We start from the raw sequence: 24,362 nt of genomic DNA, 5'->3' as shown, positions 1-24,362 counted from the left end.
GGAGGGGGGCAGCTGAACTTTGTTTAGTGTGCCATTAGACTCTTACTATCTCTAAACAGACTGGCTTCAACATGGTGGCAGAAGAGAGGGAGAAGATAAAGCAATGTTCCTATGTTTTTGAGTTAGAGAGCAGCTTGGCTTGTCCTCCAGAAGAATTGCACCAAAATATACACCATCACCTCAGTATTGGCTCTATACTGCTAATCATGTAAGTTGATTTGAAATATTTAATAGTTCTTTTCTGAGTTAAACAGCTTCGGACAACTTACCATAATAATTTTAAGGGGGGAGAAGCATTCAAAATCAAATCAATTTAAAATAGCAGCTTGGCATTCTAAAACTAGTTAAATAGAGATTTTAGTAATGCCTGATTACTAAAGGCACATTGAGATTTTACATAAATGATACTGGTTCATTAGGTTATTCTCATTCAAGAAAGATTTGTAATTTAACCGTGATTCTTAAAATAACTGCATATTGGGGTAGTCAACTCTGAATATTACCATTGATAATAACAAGGGTACTGCTGTACAGGATGGCATCTAATGTAAGGCAATTAAAAAGACTGCTAAGTTGGGACTTCTGGTTTGCCACCACGGCCACTGGAAGGTGAGCTCCATCTACAACGTCCGATTTCCCACCGCTGGAGGACCCTGGAAAGGGTTGAAAGTTACCCTGTAGGGGCGACAAGCAAGGAGGGGACCCCTGCTTGATTGTGGGAGGGCGGTGCTTTATCCAGAGCAGCCCTCCAAACCAACAAACGAAAGACCGGCCATAGAACTATGGCCCGTCACTAGGCTGCAGACAGCCCAAGTCAAACTTATCACCAGGCACCTATAAAGCACCACGGATGAGACTGGGTGAGATCTGAACCTCTCTTCAATCCTATTTTTCTCACCAGTATAAGCTGCCCAAAGTATTTTCCCCCCTGTGGCGAGAGGGAAGGGAAATTCTATCCCACCTTCTAAAAACAGAGGTGGCTGACTATCCAGGGGAGTTTAAAATGCTGAAAGAATAACCTGATTTTAACTGGATTTCTATCTTTGTAAAATTCGAGGACTGAAAGACTTCTTATTCTTATTGAAGATTTGGTTTTTTACTTACAAAAAGGTAAAATTAGAAAAAGGATTATAAAAATCTTGGACTTAAAAAAATCCTAATTGGTATGGGCGACATCTTGTGGCTAAACCTGATACTACAGCCTGTTAGAGACTAAAAGAGACTTGGCTCGAAGCCCGGACTATAGATAAGACTTTTGCAACCTTGGCAGATATCAGCTGTTAGAAGCCCAGCTTTGTTCTATACCCAGTGACAAAACTATTTTTATTCTCTGATTGTAAAGCTTCTAATTTAACACACTACTAAGAGAACATGGATGAAGATCAGGAACAGATTCTCTTTATCTTGAAAGCAATTTATGAAACTGTTGTTACAGCTACTGATGAAATAAGAAGCTACAGAAAAGAACAAGATGTCAGCCTAGATATACGAACCGCAACTTTGATTACAACTAAAGAATCAATTACACAGAATATAATAGAAGTGGAACAATCAAATACTACGATAGAAGATTCAACTGATCAACAAACACAGTTAACACTGAAAATGTTAAAGACTTTCTATATAAACCAGAAGAAACCTGAGGATCAAAAAGAAGAACAGACCGAAGGAAAGATAACGATTTCAGGACAACTACGTTGAGATGGAAAAATAGAGATGATTTGTTAGCCCTTCCCAAAAAATGGTGACAGGATGGCCTCTTTTATCTCAAATAATATATATAATAACAGAGGGAGATCTATTTGATGACTTAAAAACACGGATATGGAAGGCAAGTTGGCCAAGAAAGAAAGCTAGAATAAGGCTGAAAAAAATTGGGGTTTTGACTTATTAGTGAGGATTAAAATAGAATATACTCAAATAAATATGATGTGTTCTTTGAATACTAGACTTTGTTATGAACTGAGATAAAGAAAACTTTGGTCATTTAAAACTTGGAAGTATAAATATTAAAAGTTAAATATGAATATTGATTTGTTTATTAAGATTGAATGTAAAAGTAATTAAGATATATATGCTAAAAACCTATTGATAAATGTAATAAACATGTTTTTACTTAGCTGTTATAAAAGCTACTAGCTTAAATATGAGATAGTAGACATTAAGAGAAAAAGAGATGAAATTTAATGTTGAAATGAGAAATTTTGGTTACTAAATTTAAGACATTTGGAAATTAATAGAAAATGTTATATTGTATTATTAATTACTTGATGTAAGATGGTGAGAATTAGAATATATTCAAACAGATAAGACGTGTATCCTGAACATTAGATCTTCTGATGAATTGTGATAAAGGGAACTTTGGTTATTTAAAATTTGGGAGTTAGAAATATTAAATGTTAAATTTAAATATTAATGGGAAACTAAAAATTGGGAAAAACTACTTAGGACATTGATTGTCTAGATTGAATGGTAAACTAACTCGGATATGTATAAGTTAAAAATTATTGATAAATGTAAAAATGTTATTTTTATTTAATTGCTATAATAACAATTGCATTAGTTAACATGAGACAGTAAATACTAAGGGGAAAAGAGAGGAAATATTTAATGTAGTAGTTTGAGACTTGTACTAAAGAAACTTGTATGTTTTTGAATTATCGATTAACTCAGCCACCACATTGCTTTTTAAATACTTAAATGTAAAATTAGAAAATCAATAAACACTGAAAAAAAGAATATGCTAAGAACTTTGAATAAGGAAAGCTTTTGGTTACCCAAAAATAACTTGTTCTGAAATTATAAATATTTGGGATATTTTGAACATGGATGGGGAACTAAAATTGAAAAAAGCAGTGCAAATGCAATTAAGATATGCTTTGGTTAGAAAAGATATTCTAAACTGATATTATTGAAACTATTAGAGAAATGTGACAAATGTTGGTAGGCAATTGTATATTTACTCAAAACAATAAAAATTGTATTTGCTTAGTGTGAAAAAATGTCTATTACCAGAAGAAGAGAAGATGTACTAGAGCAAGGGTGTCAAACTGCCAGCCCACGGGCCAGTTTCATCATACTGAACCCGTGCAAACCCCTTTGCCGGTAATGCAAAAAGAGTTGCAAAACGTCACGAAATGTCACATGACGTGATGAGTTTGACACCCGTGTACTAGAGGATGTAATATTGGATTTAGTTTGAAGAAGCTTACATGTACCATGGAATCACTAATGGACTCGATCACCACATTGTCTATTAGGCACTTGATTGTAAAAATAGAAAATTAATATTTATTAAAAATGATATGCAGAACTGGGAACCGAGCACCTATTTCCTGAACAATATACAAGCACCTGATTGGACATTTCCAGATAACCAGGGGATAGCCAGGGTGGGGAAAGGGAAGAAGGAACTTTCCTTTGTCGTGTTTGTATGGGAAAACATTAGATTCAGTTTATGCTACTTTTGTAACTATTTAAACTTCAGTAAAGTATACTTTCAGCAGAACAAATGGCCAGGAATCTCTCTTTCCAAATGACTTAAGTGGGACGGTTGACACCAATTTTTAGTGGTGGGTGACAGTAGATAATGTCAGACTTTTCCCAACTTACACGTTTAGGAAATAAAGACCCTCAACTCCATTTTTTGAAGTGAAAAGTTCTTTTATTAAAGTCAAGTGGTTACAGCAAAAACAAAGCTTGATCTGAATATTCCCGTGAAAAGTCTGCAGTAGTTTGAGACTTGTACTAAAGAAACTTGTATGTTTTTGAATTATTGATTAACTCAGCCACCACGTTGCTTTTTAAATACTTAAATGTAAAATTAGAAAATCAATAAAACTTAAAATAAAAAGACTGCTAACCTTACTTTTAAAGCATAGAAAGGAATATGCTGAAGTGCATCTATGTGCCTTCAGAGATTACAGATCTTAGTTGAAAGTTACCTACTTATAGCTCAAAGTGGGAATACATCCCTGTCTAAAATGGATTATGTATCAGGCCTTCAGCATACTTCATTTCGCTGGCATCTTGCCATAAAATACAAGGGAGGAGTGAGGCAATTGAGGAATTAAGAATTGAGCATGGGAAGATGTAAGGAAAAGTGAGAGGGATGTCAGGGTGACAGGAACCAAAGCTGTCAATCTGGAATAAACTAGCGAATCAAGGACAAAACCTCAGAACAGTATGCGAAACTATACCAGAGAGACACCAACCTTTAAAGGTGTTAAAACATCAAAAAGAAATATTGGACACAGTTGGACTGGTCAAGGGAGGAGGCCCCAAGGGGAAAATTGCAAACTTTATGTAGGAATACACAGATCCAGCTTTGCTTTTGCTGTAACCACTTGACTTTAGTAAAAAAAATCACTTCAAAAAATGGAATTGAGGATCTATCTTTCCTAAACATCCAAGTTGGGACAAGCCTCACATTAAGCTGGATCTGCAGTAGCAATCAACCTGGAGATGCACAATGAGGATTGTGCACAAAATGCTTAAACACAAAAGTGAGCAGGAGGAGATGGAGGCTTGGGAAGAACCCATTCAAGACCCCAGAGCGGCGGAGACTACCCTGACTGGGAAGAGGAAGCAGAAGCCTCCAATGGACCAATTGAAGCCCTGGGGGTTGCTGGGGGTTGGTAAAAAGGATGATTGGGATGAAAAGCCCTCAGGTAACTTTCATCCAGGGAAGCCAAGGGAGTTGTTGGAGATCCACATGCGTTAAGGATAAGTGCAGGGCAGTGAGAGGCGAACTGGACTGCAACAATGTCCTCTTTGAGCAGGCTGTTAATTTACTAAGAGGTGTCTTTGAAGACCTCTAAGCCCGGGCCGAGTTGACACTGCTACCCAACCAGCTCATTCCAGACAAAGCAGAGAGTACCACAGCTGCACCTACCACCATGGCTGCTGTGATGCCTGCTCCACCTCTGCTGGTACTCGCATCACAGCCGATGCCAACACCACAGCTAGGACAACCAAAGTCAGCACCACTGGCTCAACCACCACCACCGGCATGGGCCATCCCATCACGGAGAAGGGATCACAGACCCCCATCCTTGGAGGTGAAATTCAATTGTCAAGTTTCCGACGTATGGGGTTTTCAAGTGACTCTGAGGCATTGTTTACCTTAAAAGTCCTTTATTAGCGTAATACACCGGCAAATGTTTGCTCGAAGGAAGCTGGAATCTGAAATCTCCGCCCCTTGCACAATATAATTAAACACAATTCTCCACCTTTCTAATTTTGTCATTAATCATATTCTCCAGTTAATTTAAAGAATCAGCTTCCCTTCTGTTAGAAGAACCGCCAAAGTCTTATCTTCTTTAGAGAGACAAATGGCCTTCAAAGTGCATTCCTACTCTTCCCTCCCACCAATTTTAAACTAAAACAATACACAAGTCTTAAAGCAATACACAAATTTAACATGTGAAATAGCTACTTCTTCATCTCATGTCAAGCAATAACATTCAATGTTAGCAGCATTGACATCAATGGTGATTCAGAACAACTGGCATTCTTCCTGACCCAAGTGTGAATCTACATGCAGGAATATGGGGCTATTCAAAGGGGCCAAGGTGTGGAGCATGACTCTAGCACTGAAAGAGGCAGCAGAGTGGGTGGTGACCCTCCATAAGGCCAATGCTTCAGAGCTATCCAACTTTAAACAATCTGTGGGAGCCCTCTGGAAGAGATCTGAGGATCTCCTCGCTGATAGAAAAGCCAGGACAAGGATTAAAACCATAACCCAGGGAAGATGTTGCCATGGCGTGAGAACAACATAAGGCAGAACCCAGTATTCCCCAAGAGTACTGGAATTTACAAGAAACTTTCAGTGAAAAGGACTTTGATGTGGTTCCCCATCACTATCCCTCCAACTACTCCATAGAATCATACTAGGGGCTAAACTAAGCCTAAATTGCACTCCATGAACCCGAGAGACCTCAAGAAATTCCAGACTTTTATAGACAAAAACTTGCAGAGGGGGTTTATCCAGCCAGCTAACTCACATATTGCCCCTGTACTGTTCCAAGAAAAGAAGGACGTATCCCTTGATTTATACGTGGACTACTGCGGATTAAATGCAATTTGTTTGCCCCCTGCTATTAATGAAGGACATGCTTGTCCACTTGGCAAAAGGGAAATTTTTTTTACAAAATTAGACCTACAGGAAGCCTGCTACAGAGTGCACATTAAAGAGGGGGATGAATGGAAAACTGAGTTCAATTGTCCCCTGGGATGTTTTCATTTTTGCATACTCCCTTTTGGACTGTAAGGTGCCCTGCCATTTTTATGAAGTTGATTAATGAAGTCCTGCATGAATATATAAGGTGGTCTTAATTTATCTCAATGACATTCTGTTCTATTCCAAAACTATGCTAGAGCATATAAAACTAGTCAGAGCGATGCTAAAGAAACTCCGTGCTGCCTGACTATGCCAAGCTTTCTAAATGTGAATTCCACAAATATAAAATTGTGTATTTGGGCTACTGCATCTCCCACGAGGGGGCTGAAATGGATCCTGAGACGGTGCAAGCCATATTGAAGTGGGCCCCCCCATGCACCTGAAAGCAACTCCTGGGGTTCACAATTTTTTACTGTCAATTCTTCCCAGATACCTCTGCCCATCACCAAAACAAAAGGGGAGGAGAAACCCGAACACACTCAACCTTTAACATGGACAATGGAATGCCAAGTGGTATTCACAGCCAAGCCCATTCTGAAGTACCTGGTCCCGAACGCCCCAGATGCTAGTGATGTGGCAGTGGGTGTCATATTGCTTCAGAAAAATGACCAACGGGTTCTGCAGCCATACCCTTATACCTCCAAGAAACTAACAGAGGCAGGGCGGTTTGGGAAAAAAGCATATGCAGTACACTGGGTACTCCTGACCTGGAGGCACTTAGAAGGGAGTAAGACCCTTTTCAAGGTATGGACAGACCACAAAAACCTAGAGGTCTTAAAAACTCCTAGAAGACTGTCCCCAAAACAGGTTTGTTTAGATTCTTGTAAACATTGAGGGAAAATCCAATATTTAATTTCATGGAAGATTTCCCTCCCTCAGAGACAGAATGCCCAACTCTTCACAAATTCCACCACAAATATCCAGTTAAACCCCGTTGAATTCTAAATGTCTCTCCTTTTTTGTCTCCTTTTATAGGACTCATGTTTTTTTTTGTGGGGGGGAGGCAAAAAGTCAGGCCTGCCATTTTCAGCATACTTTGCTTCACTGGCATCCTGCCATAAAATGTAAGGGATGCGGGAGGCAATTGGGGAAGTAAGAATTGAGCATCCTGGTGTAAGGAAAAGGGAGGAGGACCCAGAGCTGTCAATCCAGAATAAACCAGCCAATCAAGGATTAAGCCTGGGAACTGTACGTGAAACTACACCAGAGAGTTACCAACCTCTCAAGAAATATTATTGGACTCTGATGGACTGGTCAAGGGGGAAGGTCCCAAGGAAGTGAAAAATTGCAGACTTTTCACGGGAATATTCAGATCAAGCTTTGTTTTTGCTGTAACCACTTGACTTTAATAAAAGAACTTTTCACTTCAAAAAATGGAGTTGAGGGTCTTTATTTCCTAAACGTGTAAGTTGGGAAAAGTCTGACATTATCTACTGTCACCCACCACTAAAAATTGGTGTCAACCGTCCCACTTAAGTCATTTGGAAAGAGAGATTCCTGGCCATTTGTTCTGCTGAAAGTATACTTTACTGAAGTTTAAATAGTTACAAAAGTAGCATAAACTGAATCTAATGTTTTCCCATACAAACACGACAAAGGAAAGTTCCTTCTTCCCTTTCCCCACCCTGGCTATCCCCTGGTTATCTGGAAATGTCCAATCAGGTGCTTGTATATTGTTCAGGAAATAGGTGCTCGGTTCCCAGTTCTGCATATCATTTTTAATAAATATTAATTTTCTATTTTTACAATCAAGTGCCTAATAGACAATGTGGTGATCGAGTCCATTAGTGATTCCATGGTACATGTAAGCTTCTTCAAACTAAATCCAATATTACATCCTCTAGTACACGGGTGTCAAACTCATCACGTCATGTGACATTTCGTGACGTTTTGCAACTCTTTTTGCATTACCGGCAAAGGGGTTTGCACGGGTTCAGTATGATGAAACTGGCCCGTGGGCTGGCAGTTTGACACCCTTGCTCTAGTACATCTTCTCTTCTTCTGGTAATAGACATTTTTTCACACTAAGCAAATACAATTTTTATTGTTTTGAGTAAATATACAATTGCCTACCAACATTTGTCACATTTCTCTAATAGTTTCAATAATATCAGTTTAGAATATCTTTTCTAACCAAAGCATATCTTAATTGCATTTGCACTGCTTTTTTCAATTTTAGTTCCCCATCCATGTTCAAAATATCCCAAATATTTATAATTTCAGAACAAGTTATTTTTGGGTAACCAAAAGCTTTCCTTATTCAAAGTTCTTAGCATATTCTTTTTTTCAGTGTTTATTGATTTTCTAATTTTACATTTAAGTATTTAAAAAGCAATGTGGTGGCTGAGTTAATCGATAATTCAAAAACATACAAGTTTCTTTAGTACAAGTCTCAAACTACTACATTAAATATTTCCTCTCTTTTCCCCTTAGTATTTACTGTCTCATGTTAACTAATGCAATTGTTATTATAGCAATTAAATAAAAATAACATTTTTACATTTATCAATAATTTTTAACTTATACATATCCGAGTTAGTTTACCATTCAATCTAGACAATCAATGTCCTAAGTAGTTTTTCCCAATTTTTAGTTTCCCATTAATATTTAAATTTAACATTTAATATTTCTAACTCCCAAATTTTAAATAACCAAAGTTCCCTTTATCACAATTCATCAGAAGATCTAATGTTCAGGATACACGTCTTATCTGTTTGAATATATTCTAATTCTCACCATCTTACATCAAGTAATTAATAATACAATATAACATTTTCTATTAATTTCCAAATGTCTTAAATTTAGTAACCAAAATTTCTCATTTCAACATTAAATTTCATCTCTTTTTCTCTTAATGTCTACTATCTCATATTTAAGCTAGTAGCTTTTATAACAGCTAAGTAAAAACATGTTTATTACATTTATCAATAGGTTTTTAGCATATATATCTTAATTACTTTTACATTCAATCTTAATAAACAAATCAATATTCATATTTAACTTTTAATATTTATACTTCCAAGTTTTAAATGACCAAAGTTTTCTTTATCTCAGTTCATAACAAAGTCTAGTATTCAAAGAACACATCATATTTATTTGAGTATATTCTATTTTAATCCTCACTAATAAGTCAAAACCCCAATTTTTTTCAGCCTTATTCTAGCTTTCTTTCTTGGCCAACTTGCCTTCCATATCCGTGTTTTTAAGTCATCAAATAGATCTCCCTCTGTTATTATATATATTATTTGAGATAAAAGAGGCCATCCTGTCACCATTTTTTGGGAAGGGCTAACAAATCATCTCTATTTTTCCATCTCAACGTAGTTGTCCTGAAATGGTTATCTTTCCTTCGGTCTGTTCTTCTTTTTGATCCTCAGGTTTCTTCTGGTTTATATAGAAAGTCTTTTCCATTTTCAGTGTTAACTGTGTTTGTTGATCAGTTGAATCTTCTATCGTAGTATTTGATTGTTCCACTTCTATTATATTCTGTGTAATTGATTCTTTAGTTGTAATCAAAGTTGTGGTTCGTATATCTAGGCTGACATCTTGTTCTTTTCTGTAGCTTCTTATTTCATCAGTAGCTGTAACAACAGTTTCATAAATTGCTTTCAAGATAAAGAAAATCTTTTCCTGATCTTGGTGGAGCAGTGGGCTAATGCCTCCTTAAGTAACACCAGCTGCCTGCAATTAGTGCAGGTTCGCATCCCACCAGGCTCAAGGTTGACTCAGCCTTCCATCCTTCCGAGGTAGGTAAAATGAGGACCCAGATTGTTGGGGGCAATTAAGCTGACATTGTAATAATGCCGCTTGGGGTGTGTGTGAAAGCCCTAATAAGCAGGCATAGACATAGAATGAAGGCTACTCCTAAGCTTGTAAGCCGCCCTGAGTCTTCGGAGAAGGGCGGGATATAAATGGAATTAAAATAAAAAAAAAATCCATGTTCTCTTAGTAGTGTGTTAAATTAGAAGCTTTACAATCAGAGAATGAAAATAGTTTTGTCACTGGGTATAGAACAAAGCTGGGCTTCTAACAGCTGATATCTGCCAAGGTTGCAAAAGTCTTATCTATAGTCCGGGCTTCGAGCCGTCTCTTTTAGGCAATAACAGGCTGTAGTATCAGGTTTAGCCACAAGATGTCGCCCATACCAATTAGGATTTTTTTTAAGTCCAAGATTTTTATAATCCTTTTTCTAATTTTACCTTTTTGTAAGTAAAAAACCAATAAGAATAAGAAGTCTTTTAGTCCTCGAATTTTACAAAGATAGAAATCCAGTTAAAATCAGGTTATTCTTTCAGCATTTTAAACTCCCCTGGATAGTCAGCCGCCTCTGTTTTTAGAAGGTGGGATAGAATTTCCCTTCCCTCTCGCCACAGGGGGAAAAATACTTTGGGCAGCTTATACCGGTGAGAAAAATAGGATTGAAGAGAGGTTCAGATCTCACCCAGTCTCATCCGTGGTGCTTTATAGGTGCCTGGTGATAAGTTTGACTTGGGCTGTCTGCAGCCTAGTGACGGGCCATATTTCTATGGCTGGTCTTTCGTCTGCCAGTTTGGAGGGCTGCCCCAGATTGAGAAGAAGGGCTACCACCCTCCCACAATCCAGCAGGGGTCCCTTCCTTGCTTGTTGGCGACTTTTGACCCTTTCCAGGGTCCCTCAGCGGTGTGAAATCAGATGTGGAAGATGGAGCTCGCTTTCCAGCATCAGCGGCAGCCGCATCGGCAAACCGGAAGTCCAAAGTTCTTAGCATATTCTTATTTCCCTTTTCATACCAAGATCTGATATTCTGATTACAAATCTTATCTATCTAGTTATAATAATACTTCTATTTCTAGCAATCTATTCTTAACCATATTCAAACATCTAATTGGTAATATACCATGCCCTCTAATAGGTCAAAGCTTCTGTTTCCTTCAATCTTACTCTAGCTTTCTTCCTTTGCCAAGTCAGTGCATTTGGATCATCAAATGATTCTTCCTGTATTTTTGTGTATATTATTTGAAAGGAAAACATTTTTTAAAACATGTTTTATTGATTTTTAACATACACTTTAATATTCGGTAAACATCTTGTCTGGATTAGTATTTAAAAAACAATAACAATTAGTCCATATAATAACTTTACTTGATTTCCTCTTCTTTCAGTAATATTCTCTTTAGCCAACCTCAAATTAATTCAGTTCTTATTTAAATAAATGACAATTAATATAAACATTTTTCTCATGTTTCTGCAAATAATAACCACATCCATATAAAGCTCCTTTTCAGGGATCATCTTGATTGCATCATCATAAATCCTGTTTACATTCTTATTTAAATTTGTTTTCCTCACAGTATTCAAAATTTTCTTACTGGTTAAGGTTTTCTCAAAATTAGTTACACTTAAATATTTAAATCTTTTTTCTCATACAAGCCATCATACCCCCTTATAAGCAGTTACTTAGATTGGTAGGGAATGATTGGCAATTAAGGTCGCTAGCCGAGTTAAAACAAGAAAATATTGTACAGTCTTGGTTTCAGTATACTCAATTGCAAGCTAGGTGGAAGATAGATCAGAAGGTTGGTTTGACGTTGATGGATGAAAATTTGGTAAAACAGATCAAAGATCAAACTTGAGCGCATATAAAGAGGATTTATAATGCTTAATAGAATTGGATTCGGAAATGGAATTGGTGAAAGATTGCATGGTAAAGTGGGCTCAAAATAGTCAAGAACCGATTCCATTGGATGTGTGGGAGGTAATTTGGGTTAGAAATGTAAAATTTACTCAAGCCCAAAATTTAAGAGAAAATTTTTATAAAATGTTTTATAGATGCCATTTGGATCCTAAAAAGCTGTCTTGTATGTATTCCAATTTACAGCCCAAATGTTGGAGATGCGGTAGTTTGGATGCTACTTATTTTCATATTTGGTGGACTTGTAGAAATATAAAAGCTTTTTGGATTAAAATTTGGTGGAACATTCAAAAGAGAAAGATAAAGTTTACTCCACAATTATTTTTATTGGGTGTTATTACAGACTGTGACACTAAAGAAATTAATTTGATGTTGAATTTGATAACAGCTGCGACGTTATTGGTAGGGCAATATTGGAAGAAGGATTGTCTGCCTACTATAGAGGAGTGGACGCTTAAAGTGTCAAATCTAGCAGAAATGGCTAAGATTTCTGCTTACTTGAAGGATCTTTCACAAGAAAGATACATTTCGGTTTGGAGAAATTGGATAGATTATATTCAGAAAAAATATGGGACTAAAAAGTTTCATTTACCTTATGAGTAAATTTTAGATTGTTATTGTTATAATTTAAATTTTTTCTAGAAGTTGGATATTTTAGAGTGTTGGTAATTATGTTAGAGGCGGGTTAAAGTGTATTATGTATTTGTTTTTTTATATAGTTGATTAATGTTAGTTAGATTATGATTACTATATATTTGTAACCCTGTAATCAGCTTTGGGAAGTGGAGGAAGGGGGGTCTAGGGGGGGTTGGGAATGGGATAATATTGTAACCTTTTATAAAACTTACATATATATATATATATATATATATATATATATATATATATATATATATATATATATATATATATATATATATATATATATATATATATATATATATATATGCACACACACACACACACACACACTCCAAATTAGTCTTGTAGGTTTCTTCTTTTTCCCCAAGTAATTAATTCACCACTTTCCTGGGGAATGGGGTGGAAATTCCCTTTCTCTCCTCGGAGGGACTGCTTTGGGTAGATTTTCAGGAAGAAGTCTTAAAGTCATAAAGAGACGCTTAGGTCTCACCCAGTTTCATCCACGTTGGTGTAAGATTGCTTGATAGTGCTTGTTGTCTTCGGTTGACAGCAGCTTCTGACTGACTACACAAATGTAGCTAGTCTTTCCCCCGCCAGTTTAGAGGGCTTCCTCGGATCAAACAGGAGGGCTGCCGCTCCCCCCCTCGCCTCCTCTAGGGGCCGACTTTCGACCCTTTCCAGGGTTCCCCAGCAGGGCGAAATCAAACACAAAAGACGGAGCCCCGTTCTTGCGTCTGCTTCGCGGCAATATCAAAACCAGAAGCCCCCAGTTGTGGATATCATTGATGACCTTGCCTGGCTGGAGCTTCTCACATGGCTCAGCTGGGCTTCCATTCCCCTCTTTCTTCACATTCCAATCTTTCCCTCCCCCCTCCATGGTAATGTCTGGCTGTCAGCTCATGAAGCTTGGGTAAATGAGATGCAGCTATGACAATTGCTGCCCCTCCAGAAACAGGTCAAGTCCTACAAAACGAAATACATTAATAGTTAGCAGCACATCTTATCCAGGTGGGACATTTGGGTTTGTTAGGGTACTTACCATGGAATTGGTGAGTGAGATGTGGAGAATGCACATGGGATGCCTCAACCCACTCAGTTTTAGAGGGGATAAAGTCCTTCCATAAAGTTAGATATTGAAGCTTTCCCTTAATATCAATGAGAATCAAGGATTTCCTTAACCTTGAAATGTTGTTTTTCTATTAGGATGGGAGGCTTCCTGGTAGGACGCAAGGGTAAGTTAGTGACAGGTTTTAAAAGACTACAATGGAAAACTGGATGGATGCATTTAATATTCTTAGCCAATTTCAGTTAAACTGTCACTGGGTTTATGAGCCTAGTAATAATGAATGGGCCCAGATATTTGGGACCAAGTTTTTTGCAGAGTTGCTGTGACTGCAAAAACTTTGTAGAAAAGTAAACTTTATCCCCTACTTTAAACTCCTTTTGTGGGGCTCTCCTCTCATTGGTTTGTCTTGTGTATGCATCCCACACCTCATCTAGTGCTTTGCAGACCATGGACCAGGTGTTCTGAAGGGTTCAAATCCAATCAGTTAACAATGACAGTTGAGGGGTATGCTGAAGTAGTTCAGGCATAGGGACAAAGTCCAGGTGAGTGGCCACTTGGAATGGTGTGAATCCAGTACTACTGTGTAATGAATTATTGTAGGCAACCTCATGAAGGGTAAGAGTTCAGCCCAGTTGTCTTGCTGGTAGTTCACGTAACAGCGGAGGTATTGCTCCAACATGCCATTTTCCATTCATTCCCCCTTCTTAATCCATACTTGGTAATAAACCAATTTGGTGCAAAATCTCTCCTTGGCCAAGTGGCTTAGGAAGTTCTTCATCAATGGAAGGGTGTACACATTTTCCACACAATGGCATTAAGCCCACTGTAGTCTTTGCACAGTCTAAGCGAGCCATCTTTTTTCTTTTGGAAGAGCACAGGGGTGTCCATGTGGGACTTGGTCTACTGAATGAAGCCCCTGGCTAAATTCTTGTCAATGAACAACTGGAGTTCTTCCATTTCATGGGGCATCATTGAGTACAGTTTAGGTTTTGGCATCTTAGCTCCAGGGATGATCTCAATTGCACAGTCTGTGGGTCGATGGGGCGGGAGTACCTTAGACTCCCTTTCACTGAATAGTTTGGCCAAGTTCCTGTATTTTATGGGTCTGGCTCCTCCCCTGCCTAAGCTTTCCCTGAGACTTCTGCTTTTGCTTTTCTCAATTGTGGCTCGTGGCGGTTCCTTGTCATTTTCACCACTGCTTCCAGGCCAGAAAGTTTTTCCTGCACTTTCAACTGGTTCCACTCCCAATCTATGAAGGGATTCTACTTCTTGAATGATGCAAGTCCCAGGACCATGGCCTCAGTCATCTTTGGGGCCACAGTGGACCATATAGTCTCTACATGGGTCCCTATCCTCAGCCCCACTGGTTTGGTCAGAAACCAGATGAGATGCAGCCATGACAATTGGTTTTTATGCTCACCAAATTCTTTGCCTTGCTACACCTACACAGACTGATAAAGTAGAGGAGACTGGGGAGGAAATGGCAGTGAGCATGCGTGCATAACTCCCAGCTGGCAGTGGCCTGAGACTGTTAAAGTGGAACAAGCCCATTGGTGGCCAGGAAAGCAGGGGCAAGATGATGACAATGAAAGTCAGCTGGAGGGACTGCAGAATACAGCAGCATCTTCATCTCAGCCATGGTGTACAGCAGCAGCCCCCAACTTTTTTGGCACCAGGGACTGGTTTCATGGAAGACAATTTTTCCATGGATCAGGAGTGGGGGGGGGGAGAGAAGAAAGCAACCTAGATTTATTTCCCGCATGGACAGTTTACAGTAGGGTTCACGCTCCTATGAGAATCTATTGCCTGATGATCTGAGATGGAACTGAAGCTGTGATGCTACCGCTAGGGGAATGGCTGCAAATACAGATGAAGCTTTTCTCACTTGCCCACTGCTTACCTTCAGTTATGCAGGCTGGTTCCTAACAGGCCACAGACTGGTACTGTATAGCCCCCTGCTGTACAATACAGCCAAAAGGGCATAGATAGGGGGGAGAGGTAAGTGGGTGAGTGCTATGATATGGTGCAAGTCAGGGTAGGTACTATGGCCTATGGGTTTCTTGAGAGTAGAGTCAATGCTGTCTTCCCCATTGACTGCTTGTAAGAAGATAGCAAATAGTGATCAAGTGCAAGCTGCTTGCCAAGCACTCAAATTCTAAGCATGTGACTGTGGAGTGCTGTGACAGTTGCAACTTCAAGGATCAGCCATAAGTCCCAATTGTCCAGTGTCATCGTAACTGTCACTGGTTGCTGAATGAGTAGTTATAACCTGAGGACAACCTGTATTAGTAAATATCTTAAAATTGACATTCAATAAAGACATTGGTCTTATATGACTGAGATTTTTTGAATTGTTCTTTGTGCATTAATATTGTATATGCTTCTTTTCAAGTCTTTGTTATTCTTTTTTGTTATTTTTTTAAAATTCCATTTATATCCCGCCCTTCTCCGAAGACTCAGGGCGGCTTACACTCTAAAGCACAAATCAATGTGCTTAGCAATAGCCTTCATTCTATGTATATGCCTGCTTATTAGGGCTTTCGCCCCCCCCAACAGCATTATTACAAAGGCAGCTTATTGCCCCCAACAATCTGGGTCCTCATTTTACCTACCTCAGAAGGATGGAAGGCTGAGTCAACCTTGAGCCTGGTGGGACTCAAACCTGCACTAATTGCAGGCAGCTGGTGTTACTTAAGGAGGCATTAGCCCCCTGCTCCACCAAGGCTCTTGAATGTATTTCATTCGTTTTCTTCAACAGTGGTTCACTAGTCCCTCTTCTAGTTTTTTATATTATAGAGCCGACAGCCCATCTCTGTAAAACGCCTTATTTATAGACATCCATAAAGCATCAACTGTTCAGTCCACATGCAAGCAAAAAACATTGCCAAGTAACATTTCATTTTAAACTATCTGGATCAAATATTTATTTATTTATTTAGATTTTATATTTCTTAATTGCCCATCTCCCTCAGAGAGGAGCTTTTATATTATATAACTTTATATTCCTTTCTTTTATTTCTAATAATCTTAATCTTTAATATTCTCATATTGTCATAGGATTTGATTTCTCTCCAATTCTTCGTTCCATTGCACAAATTTCTTCAAGGCCTCTTTTGTGAATTAAATAAAAAAATTATCCAGGTCATTGTCTTTCATTTGTCATTTGTATTTTCTTTTTGATTTTTAAAACCTCACCCAGTTTCTTTCATACATCCAGTAAAGCATCGTTTTTTCCAAGGCATTTTCTTGGTCTTTTATTTATAAATCCACTTTTGGTACCATCTAAATAATTTTTTGAAAAATTGAAAACATTAAAAAGCTTCATAAGGAAGAAGTACTAATTGAAATAAATGTTAAATAATGTAATTCCTGACAAACCTAACAGACAACTTTCTCTCCCAAAAAGTAGAGAAGGGAACTAGGTGATTAGCCATATTGGATTTAATTCTCACTAACAGAGATGAAATGATAGAAAGTGTCAAAGCCACAGGAACCTTGGGGGGAAGTGATCATGCAATATTGGAATTCAACATTATGGAAGCACAAGCAATAGAATACAGCCAAACTAGAGTCTTGGACTTTAAAAGAGCTAATTTCAATAAACTTAGAGAGACCATGGGAAGAATTCCATGGATGAGAATCCTAAAGGGGAAAACAACTCAAGAAGCTTGGGAAATTTTGAAAAGTGAGATAATAAAGGCCCAGTCTAGCACAATACCAAAAAAAAGAAAAAGAAAAATAACAGCTTTCAAAAGAAACCAGCATGGCTGCATAAAGAACTCTCTGATAAACTGAAAGATAAAAAGGACAAATATAAGAAGTGGAAAGAGGGGCACATAACTAAGGCAGAATATCAGTAAATAGCTCGAGCCTGCAAAGATGAAGTGAGGGAAGCTAAGGCTCAAAATGAACTAAGGCTTGCGACCAAAGTCAAAAATAACAAAAAAAGCTTCTTTCAACATATAAGAAACAAGAAAAAAGTTAAGGAAATGATTGGTCCATTAGTGGGGGAAAGTGGCAAGAAGGTGACAAGCAACAGGGAGAAAGCAGAACTATTTAACTCGTTTTTTGCATCTGTCTTTACACAAAGGGAAAAAACAGTCCAACCTACCAAAACCAGTGCCATAAAAAACAGAATAGAAACACAAGTTAAGATAGGCAAGAAAATGGTAAGTGAGCACCTGTCCAGCCTAGACGAGTTCAAATCACCAGGACCAGATGGATTATACCCCAAGGTTCTCAAGGAACTGGCAGACGTGATCTCAGAACCACTGAACTATATTTTTCAAAGATCCTGGAGCACTGGGGAACTACCGGAGGACTGGAAGAGAGCTGATGTAGTTTCCATCTTCAAAAAAGGGAAAAAAATAGATCCAGGAAACTACAGACCTATCAGCCTGACCTCAATACCTGGGAAGATTCTGGAAAAGATAATCAAACAACAAATCAGCGAACACCTTGATGCGAACAAAGTTATCACTAAAAGCCAACATGGGTTTGTCAAAAACAGATCATGCCAGACAAACCTTATTGCATTCTTTGACCAAGTGACAAAACTAGTGGACCAGAGGAATGCTGTAGATATAATTTACTTGGACTTCAGTAAGGCATTTGATAAAGTAGATCACAACCTACTACTTGATAAGATAGAAAAATGTGGGCTAGATAGCATCACCACCAGATGGATTCGTAGTTGGCTGACAGGCCGTACTCAGCTTGTGGTCCTCAATGGAACTGCATCTACATGGAAGGAAGTGTGTAGTGGGGTGCCCCAGGGCTCTGTTCTGGGCCCAGTGCTGTTCAACATCTTCATCAACGATTTGGATGAGGGGATAGATGGGGAACTCATCAAATTTGCAGATGACACCAAGCTGGCAGGAATAGCCAATACTCCAGAAGAAAGGCTTAAGATACAGGAGGATCTGGACAGACTCGAACACTGGGCACTATCTAACAAAATGAAATTCAATTGTGAAAAAAGTAAGGTTCTACATCTAGGCAGGAAAAATCAAATGCACAGGTATAGTATAGGTGGTACCTTGCTCGATAGTAGTAACTGTGAGAGAGATCTCGGAATCCTAGTGGACAATCACTTAAATATGAGCCAGCAGTGTGCTGCAGCTGCCAAAAAGCCAACACAGTGCTAGGCTGCATTAACAGAGGGATAGAATCAAGATCACGTGAAGTACTAATGCCACTTTACAATGCCTTGGTAAGGCCACACCTTTTGGTCACCACGATGTAAAAAAGATGTCGAGACTCTAGAAAGAGTTCAGAGAAGAGCAACAAAGATGATTGGGGGACTGGAGGCTAAAACATAGGGAACGGTTGCTGGAATTGGGCATGTGTAGTTTAATGAAGAGAAGGGTGAGGGGTGACATGATAGCAGTGTTCCAATATCTCAGGGGCTGCCACAAAGAAGAGGGAGCCAAGCTATTCTCCAAAGCACCTGAAAGCAGGATAAGAAGCAATGGATGGAAACTAGTCAAGGAGAGAAGCCACCTAGAACTAAGGAGAAACTTCCTGACAGAACAACTAACCAGTGGAACAACCTGCCTCCAGAAGTGGAGAATGCTCCAACACTGGAAGTTTTTAAGAAGAGATTGGACAGCCATTTGTCTGAAATGGTATAGGGTTTCCTGCCTTAGCAGGGGGTTAGACTAGATGACCTCCAAGGTCCCTTACAACAACTTCTTCTTCTTGTTCTTCTTGTTCTTCTTGTTCTTGTTCTTCTTCTTCTTCTTCTTCTTCTTCTTCTTCTTCTTCTTCTTCTTCTTATTATTATTATTATTATTATTATTATTATTATTATTATTATTATTATTATTATTATTATTATTATTATTATTATTATTTACTCTATCTAATAAGTTGTTTGTTGGGCAACCCAGAAGGTTTATTAAAGAAAGGAAAATAGTTCTCTTCATTTTTTTATTTTTTAAAATAACAATCTAAATAGATTTTTCCATTAGTGAGAGCTGAGATATGTTCCCAATGTTTCCTTTCTTTGTTTTAATATTTTTAAAATATTAATATTTTATTTTTATTTTACTATTTTTTAAATTAAAATTATGCTTTCTGTACTTTTTCACATGGATTACCACTGAACCTACTTTTATGGACCTCAGATGAGGACTAACATCTGGTTACATAGTTTACAACAAATCAGATCTTCAATTTTTGTCTATACCCCCTTAGTTCAGAGAAAAATCATAGGTATTTCCCAGCTTTTCTATAGCTCCTGCCGTTTGTCTACAGGGTATATCCTACATACTCATTTTGTTTTGTTTACTCTCAGCCTCCACCCAGAATATATTTCTTGAATTTTCACCCAGAGAATACATGAGGTTCAAGGTCTTGGTTATGATCTTTAAGGCCTTACATGGCATGGGTCCGGGATACCTCGAGGACCACCTGTTGCCGGCGTCAACTCCCCTCCGCCCTGTGCGTGCCCACAGAGAGGGCCTCCTCAGGGTGCCTCCGGTCAGGGAATGTCGACTGGTGGCCCCCAGGGGGAGGGCCTTCTCTGTGGGTGCTCCGGCATTATGGAACCAACTGCCGGTTGAGCTCCGGATGGCATCGGACCTCCGATCCTTCCGTCGCGGGTTGAAGACCCACTTGTTTGAGTTAGCTGGTCTGGCCTGATGAGGAATATGGGTTTTTAATTGGTTTTTACTATTCTATTATTGTAGTATTTTAATTGGGCATGGTTTAATTCACTTTTAATTTTTGTATAGCTATTTATATATGCCCTGTGAACCGCCCTGAGTCCCTAGGGAGAAGGGCGGTATAGAAATCAAATAAATGAAATGAAATGAAATGAAATGTGTATCTCTATTTATTTTATTTATTAAGTTTATTGGCTGCCCTTCTTACCGCAGAGTAACTCTATGGGTACAGACCACCTCAAGCTAGCTCAAGCCAGTGCATAGAATGCCCTGTATCAGTAATAGTGCTGCCATCATCCCTTTGTAGGGATGGAGAGCTACTACACATTATGCTACATTTAATAAGTAATAGGAGGACAATTAAAACTTGAGTTAAAAAAACCCCTCTGTGTTAAACCGATTTATCAGTTGGGCTTTTATTATCTGGCTGCTACAGTATGTATTTGTCATACATATTACATATATGTGACATGAACTTTAGGATTTTTGTTCTTCAGTGTACTTCATTCATGTTTGTTTTTTTCTACTGCTGTTATTGTCTGATCTCTTTCAGTATTCTCTTTATCTCCTGCTATCATAGGAAATGGTAATTGTACTAAAAGAGAGACATAGCCTGAATATGCTATTTGCTATTCTGCATATAACTAGGAAAGATTTTAGTCTTATTTTTCTTTCTTGTGGCACTGGCTCATATACTAAGGGATTTTTCATTTTTAACATGTTTTTTAAGAATTTATAGACAGATGCAACATTTGTAACTAAGGCGACATTTTGAAAGTGAATCTGAATCATTGTTCAGGCCTAGTATGTAGTCATCTTGTATCTCAAGAGTTGCCATGGGTAATATATATTTGTATTTTATTTTATACTACTATATTTTGTATGAATCTTTTACTATATTTGTTTTCTCTTTCAGGTTTTTCTCACTGATCGCAGTGTACATTATTGGAGGATTCCTCTACCAACGTCTGATAGTAGGAGCAAAGGGAATGGAACAGTTTCCTCATTTTGCTTTCTGGCAAGATCTTGGCAATCTAGTAGCTGTAAGTGTATTTTAGGTTATATGGATATGGATAGTCTTTAGTTAACAATTGGATTGGAATTTCCACCACTAAGTGATGCATTTGTAAAGCATGACCATACAGGTAGTCCTCAACTTATGACCACAACTGAACCCAAAATTTCTGTTGTTAAGTGAGACGTTTAAATGAATTTTGCTGCAGTTTACGACTTTTCTTGCCACAGTTGTTGAGTGAATCACTGCAGTTGATAAGCCAGTAACCTCGGTTGTTAAGTGAATGTGTCTTTCCCATTGACTTTGCTTGTCAGGTTGCAAAAGATGAACATATGACTTTGGGAAACAGCAACAGTTATAAATATGAACCAGTCTAATTATTAGACTGAAACTCAGTTGTTGACTCAAGAAAAAAGAATCAGGATGAAAGTGTGTGTTGTATAAATTCACACTGAGCATTTGAAGAATTGTAATTATGGGTACATTTTATTGTACTGTCTTTGATTCATTCAAATAAGTAAATATGAGCTTATTAAATGAACAAGGTGAATAAAGAAAGGGCTATCTTTCCAAAGCTGCATCAATCTTAACAGCAGAGATCCAAAGTCCTGGTATAACTTTGAAAGAAATATTCTTTGAAGGAAGGCTGCAGATGTTGCTTTTGTCATGTACAATGAGCCTTTTCAGTTAGAACAAAGAAGGTAGAATAATAGGATTGGGAAGAGCCTTGGAGGTCTTCTAGTCCAATCCCTTGCTCTAACAGGGGACCTTATACACATAGTCCTTGATTTACAATAACAATTGAGCCCAAAATTTCTGTTGCTAAGTGAGATATTTGTTAAATGAATTTTGTCCATTTACGACCTTTCTTGTCAAAGTTAAGTGAATCACTGCAGTTGTTAGTAATATGGTTGCTAAGTGAATCTGGCTTCGCCATTTTGTTGGTCAGAAGGTAGCAAAAGGTGATCACATGACCCCAGGACATTGTAACCATCACAAACATGAATCAATTGCCAAGCATCTCAGTTTTGATCTGAAGACCTTGGAGTCTTGGCCATAAGTGTGAAAAACAGTCATAAGTTCCTTTTTTAAGTACTGTTGTAACTTCAGTCACTAAATGAACTGTTGTAACTTGACGACTCCCCTTCATGGATTACTGCCTTGTCGTGGCAAAGGGGCTTGCATAATTCAATGAAGCTATGAACTATGCAGTGCAGGGCCACCCAAGACGGACAGGTCATAGCAGAGAGTTCTGACAAAACGTGATCCACTGGAGAAGGAAATGGCAACCCACTCCAGTATCTTTGCCATGAAAACCCTATGGACAGTACCAAAAGGCAAAACGATATGACGCTGAAAGATGAGCCCCTCAGGTCGGAAGGCATCCAATATGCTACTGGGGAAGAGTAGAGGGCTAGTACTAGTAGCGCCAGAAAGAATGAAGCGACTGGGCCAAAGCCGAAAGGACGCTCAGCTGTGGATGTGTCTGGTGGTGAAAGGAAAGTCTGATGCTGTAAAGATTTTTTCTCCATAGGAACCTGGAATGTAAAATCCATGAATCAAGGAAAGCTGGACGTGGTCAAACAAGAGATGACAAGACTGAACATCGACATCTTAGGTATCAGCGAACTAAAATGGACAAGAATGGGTGAATTTAATTCAGATGATCATCAGGTATACTACTGCGGGCAAGAATCCCTCAGAAGAAATGGAGTAGCCTTCATAGTCAATAAAAGAGTAGGAAAAGCAATACTGGGATACAATCCTCAAAATGACAGAATGATCTCAGTTCGAATCCAAGGCAAACCATTCAATATCACAGTAGTCCAAGTCTATGCCCCAACCACCAGTACTGAAGAGGATGAAATTGACCGGTTCTATGAAGCCCTACAGCACCTTTTTGTCAAGAGAATACGATGCTGATAGCAAAAACTCTTTTCCAACAACCCAAGAGATGGCTCTACACATGGACATCACCAGACGGTCAACACAGAAATCAGATTGACTATGTGCTCTGCAGCCAAAGATGGAGAAGCTCTACTCAGTAAAAACAAGACCAGGAGCTGACTGTGGCTCAGACCATGAGCTTTTCATTGCAAAGTTTAGGCTTAAACTGAAGAAAGTAGGGGAAAGCACTAGGCCACTCACGCATGAATTAAATCATATCCCTGTTGAATATACAGTATAGGTGACAAATAGATTTAAGGAATTAGATCTGATAGACAGAGTGCCTGAAGAACTATGGACAGAGGTTCACAACATTTTACAACAGGTAGCAACCAAAACCATCCCAAAGAGAAAGAAATGCAAGAAAGCAAAATGGCTGTCTGAGGAAGCTTTGTAAATAGCTGAGAAAAGGAGGGAAGTGAAAGGCAAGGGAGAAAAAGAAAGATACGCCCAATTGAATGCAGAATTCCAGAGAATAGCTAGAAGAGATAAGAATACCTTCTTAAATGAACAGTGCAAAGAAATAGAACTAAACAATAGAATAGGGAGGACCAGAGATCTTTTCAAGAAAATTGGAGAGATGAACGTTTTATGCAAAAATGGGCATGATAAAGGACCAAAATGGCAGGGACCTAACAGAGGCAGAAGAGATTAAGAAGAGGTGAAAAAATTACACAGAAGAACTATACAAGAATGAGCTTAACGTCCCTGATAATTACAATGAGGTGGTCACTGACCTCGAGCCAGACATCCTAGAATGTGAAGTGAAGTGGGCTTTAGAAAAGCAAAGCAACAACAAAGCTAGTGGAGGTGACAGTATTCCAGCTGAGCTATTCAAAATCTTAAAAGACGATGCAGTAAAAGTGCTACACTCAATTTGCCAGCAAATTTGGAAAACTCAACAGTGGCCACAGGATTGGAAAAGATCAGTTTACATTCCAATTCCAAAGAAAGGCAGTGCCAAAGAATGTTCAAACTATCGCACCATTGCACTCATTTCTCATGCTAGTAAAGTTATGTTTAAAATTCTACAAGCTAGACTCCAGCAGTATGTGGATCGAGAACTACCAGAAGTACAGGCAGGATTTCGAAGAGGCAGAGGAACTAGAGATCAAATTGCCAACATACGCTGGATCATGGAGAAAGCTAGAGAGTTCCAGAAAAACATCTAC

The 24,362-nt window shown here is 38.5% G+C and overlaps 1 protein-coding gene across 5 annotated transcripts in view; it reads left to right on the top strand.

Moving 5' to 3' along the window:
* Window positions 1-24,362, top strand: part of M6PR (mannose-6-phosphate receptor, cation dependent) — a 79,621-nt gene that overhangs the window by 5,584 nt on the left and 49,675 nt on the right. For 3 of the 5 annotated variants that reach the window (XM_081317598.1, XM_081317597.1, XM_081317596.1), the window contains exons 5-6: window positions 60-208; window positions 21,145-21,271. In XM_081317598.1, the coding sequence (XP_081173724.1) occupies window positions 60-208; window positions 21,145-21,271 (276 nt within the window). Of the gene's footprint in view, window positions 1-59; window positions 209-7,156; window positions 7,534-21,144; window positions 21,272-22,777; window positions 22,862-24,362 lie in introns of those variants that run through there. The other 2 variants (XR_014025106.1, XM_081317599.1) reach the window with 2 other exon arrangements.

Source organism: Vipera berus (genome assembly GCF_964194415.1).
Source record: "Vipera berus genome assembly, chromosome: 2".
Classification (NCBI taxonomy): domain Eukaryota; kingdom Metazoa; phylum Chordata; class Lepidosauria; order Squamata; family Viperidae; genus Vipera; species Vipera berus.
Note: the sequence above shows the minus strand (reverse complement) of the source record. Positions and strands in the feature narration are given on the sequence as shown.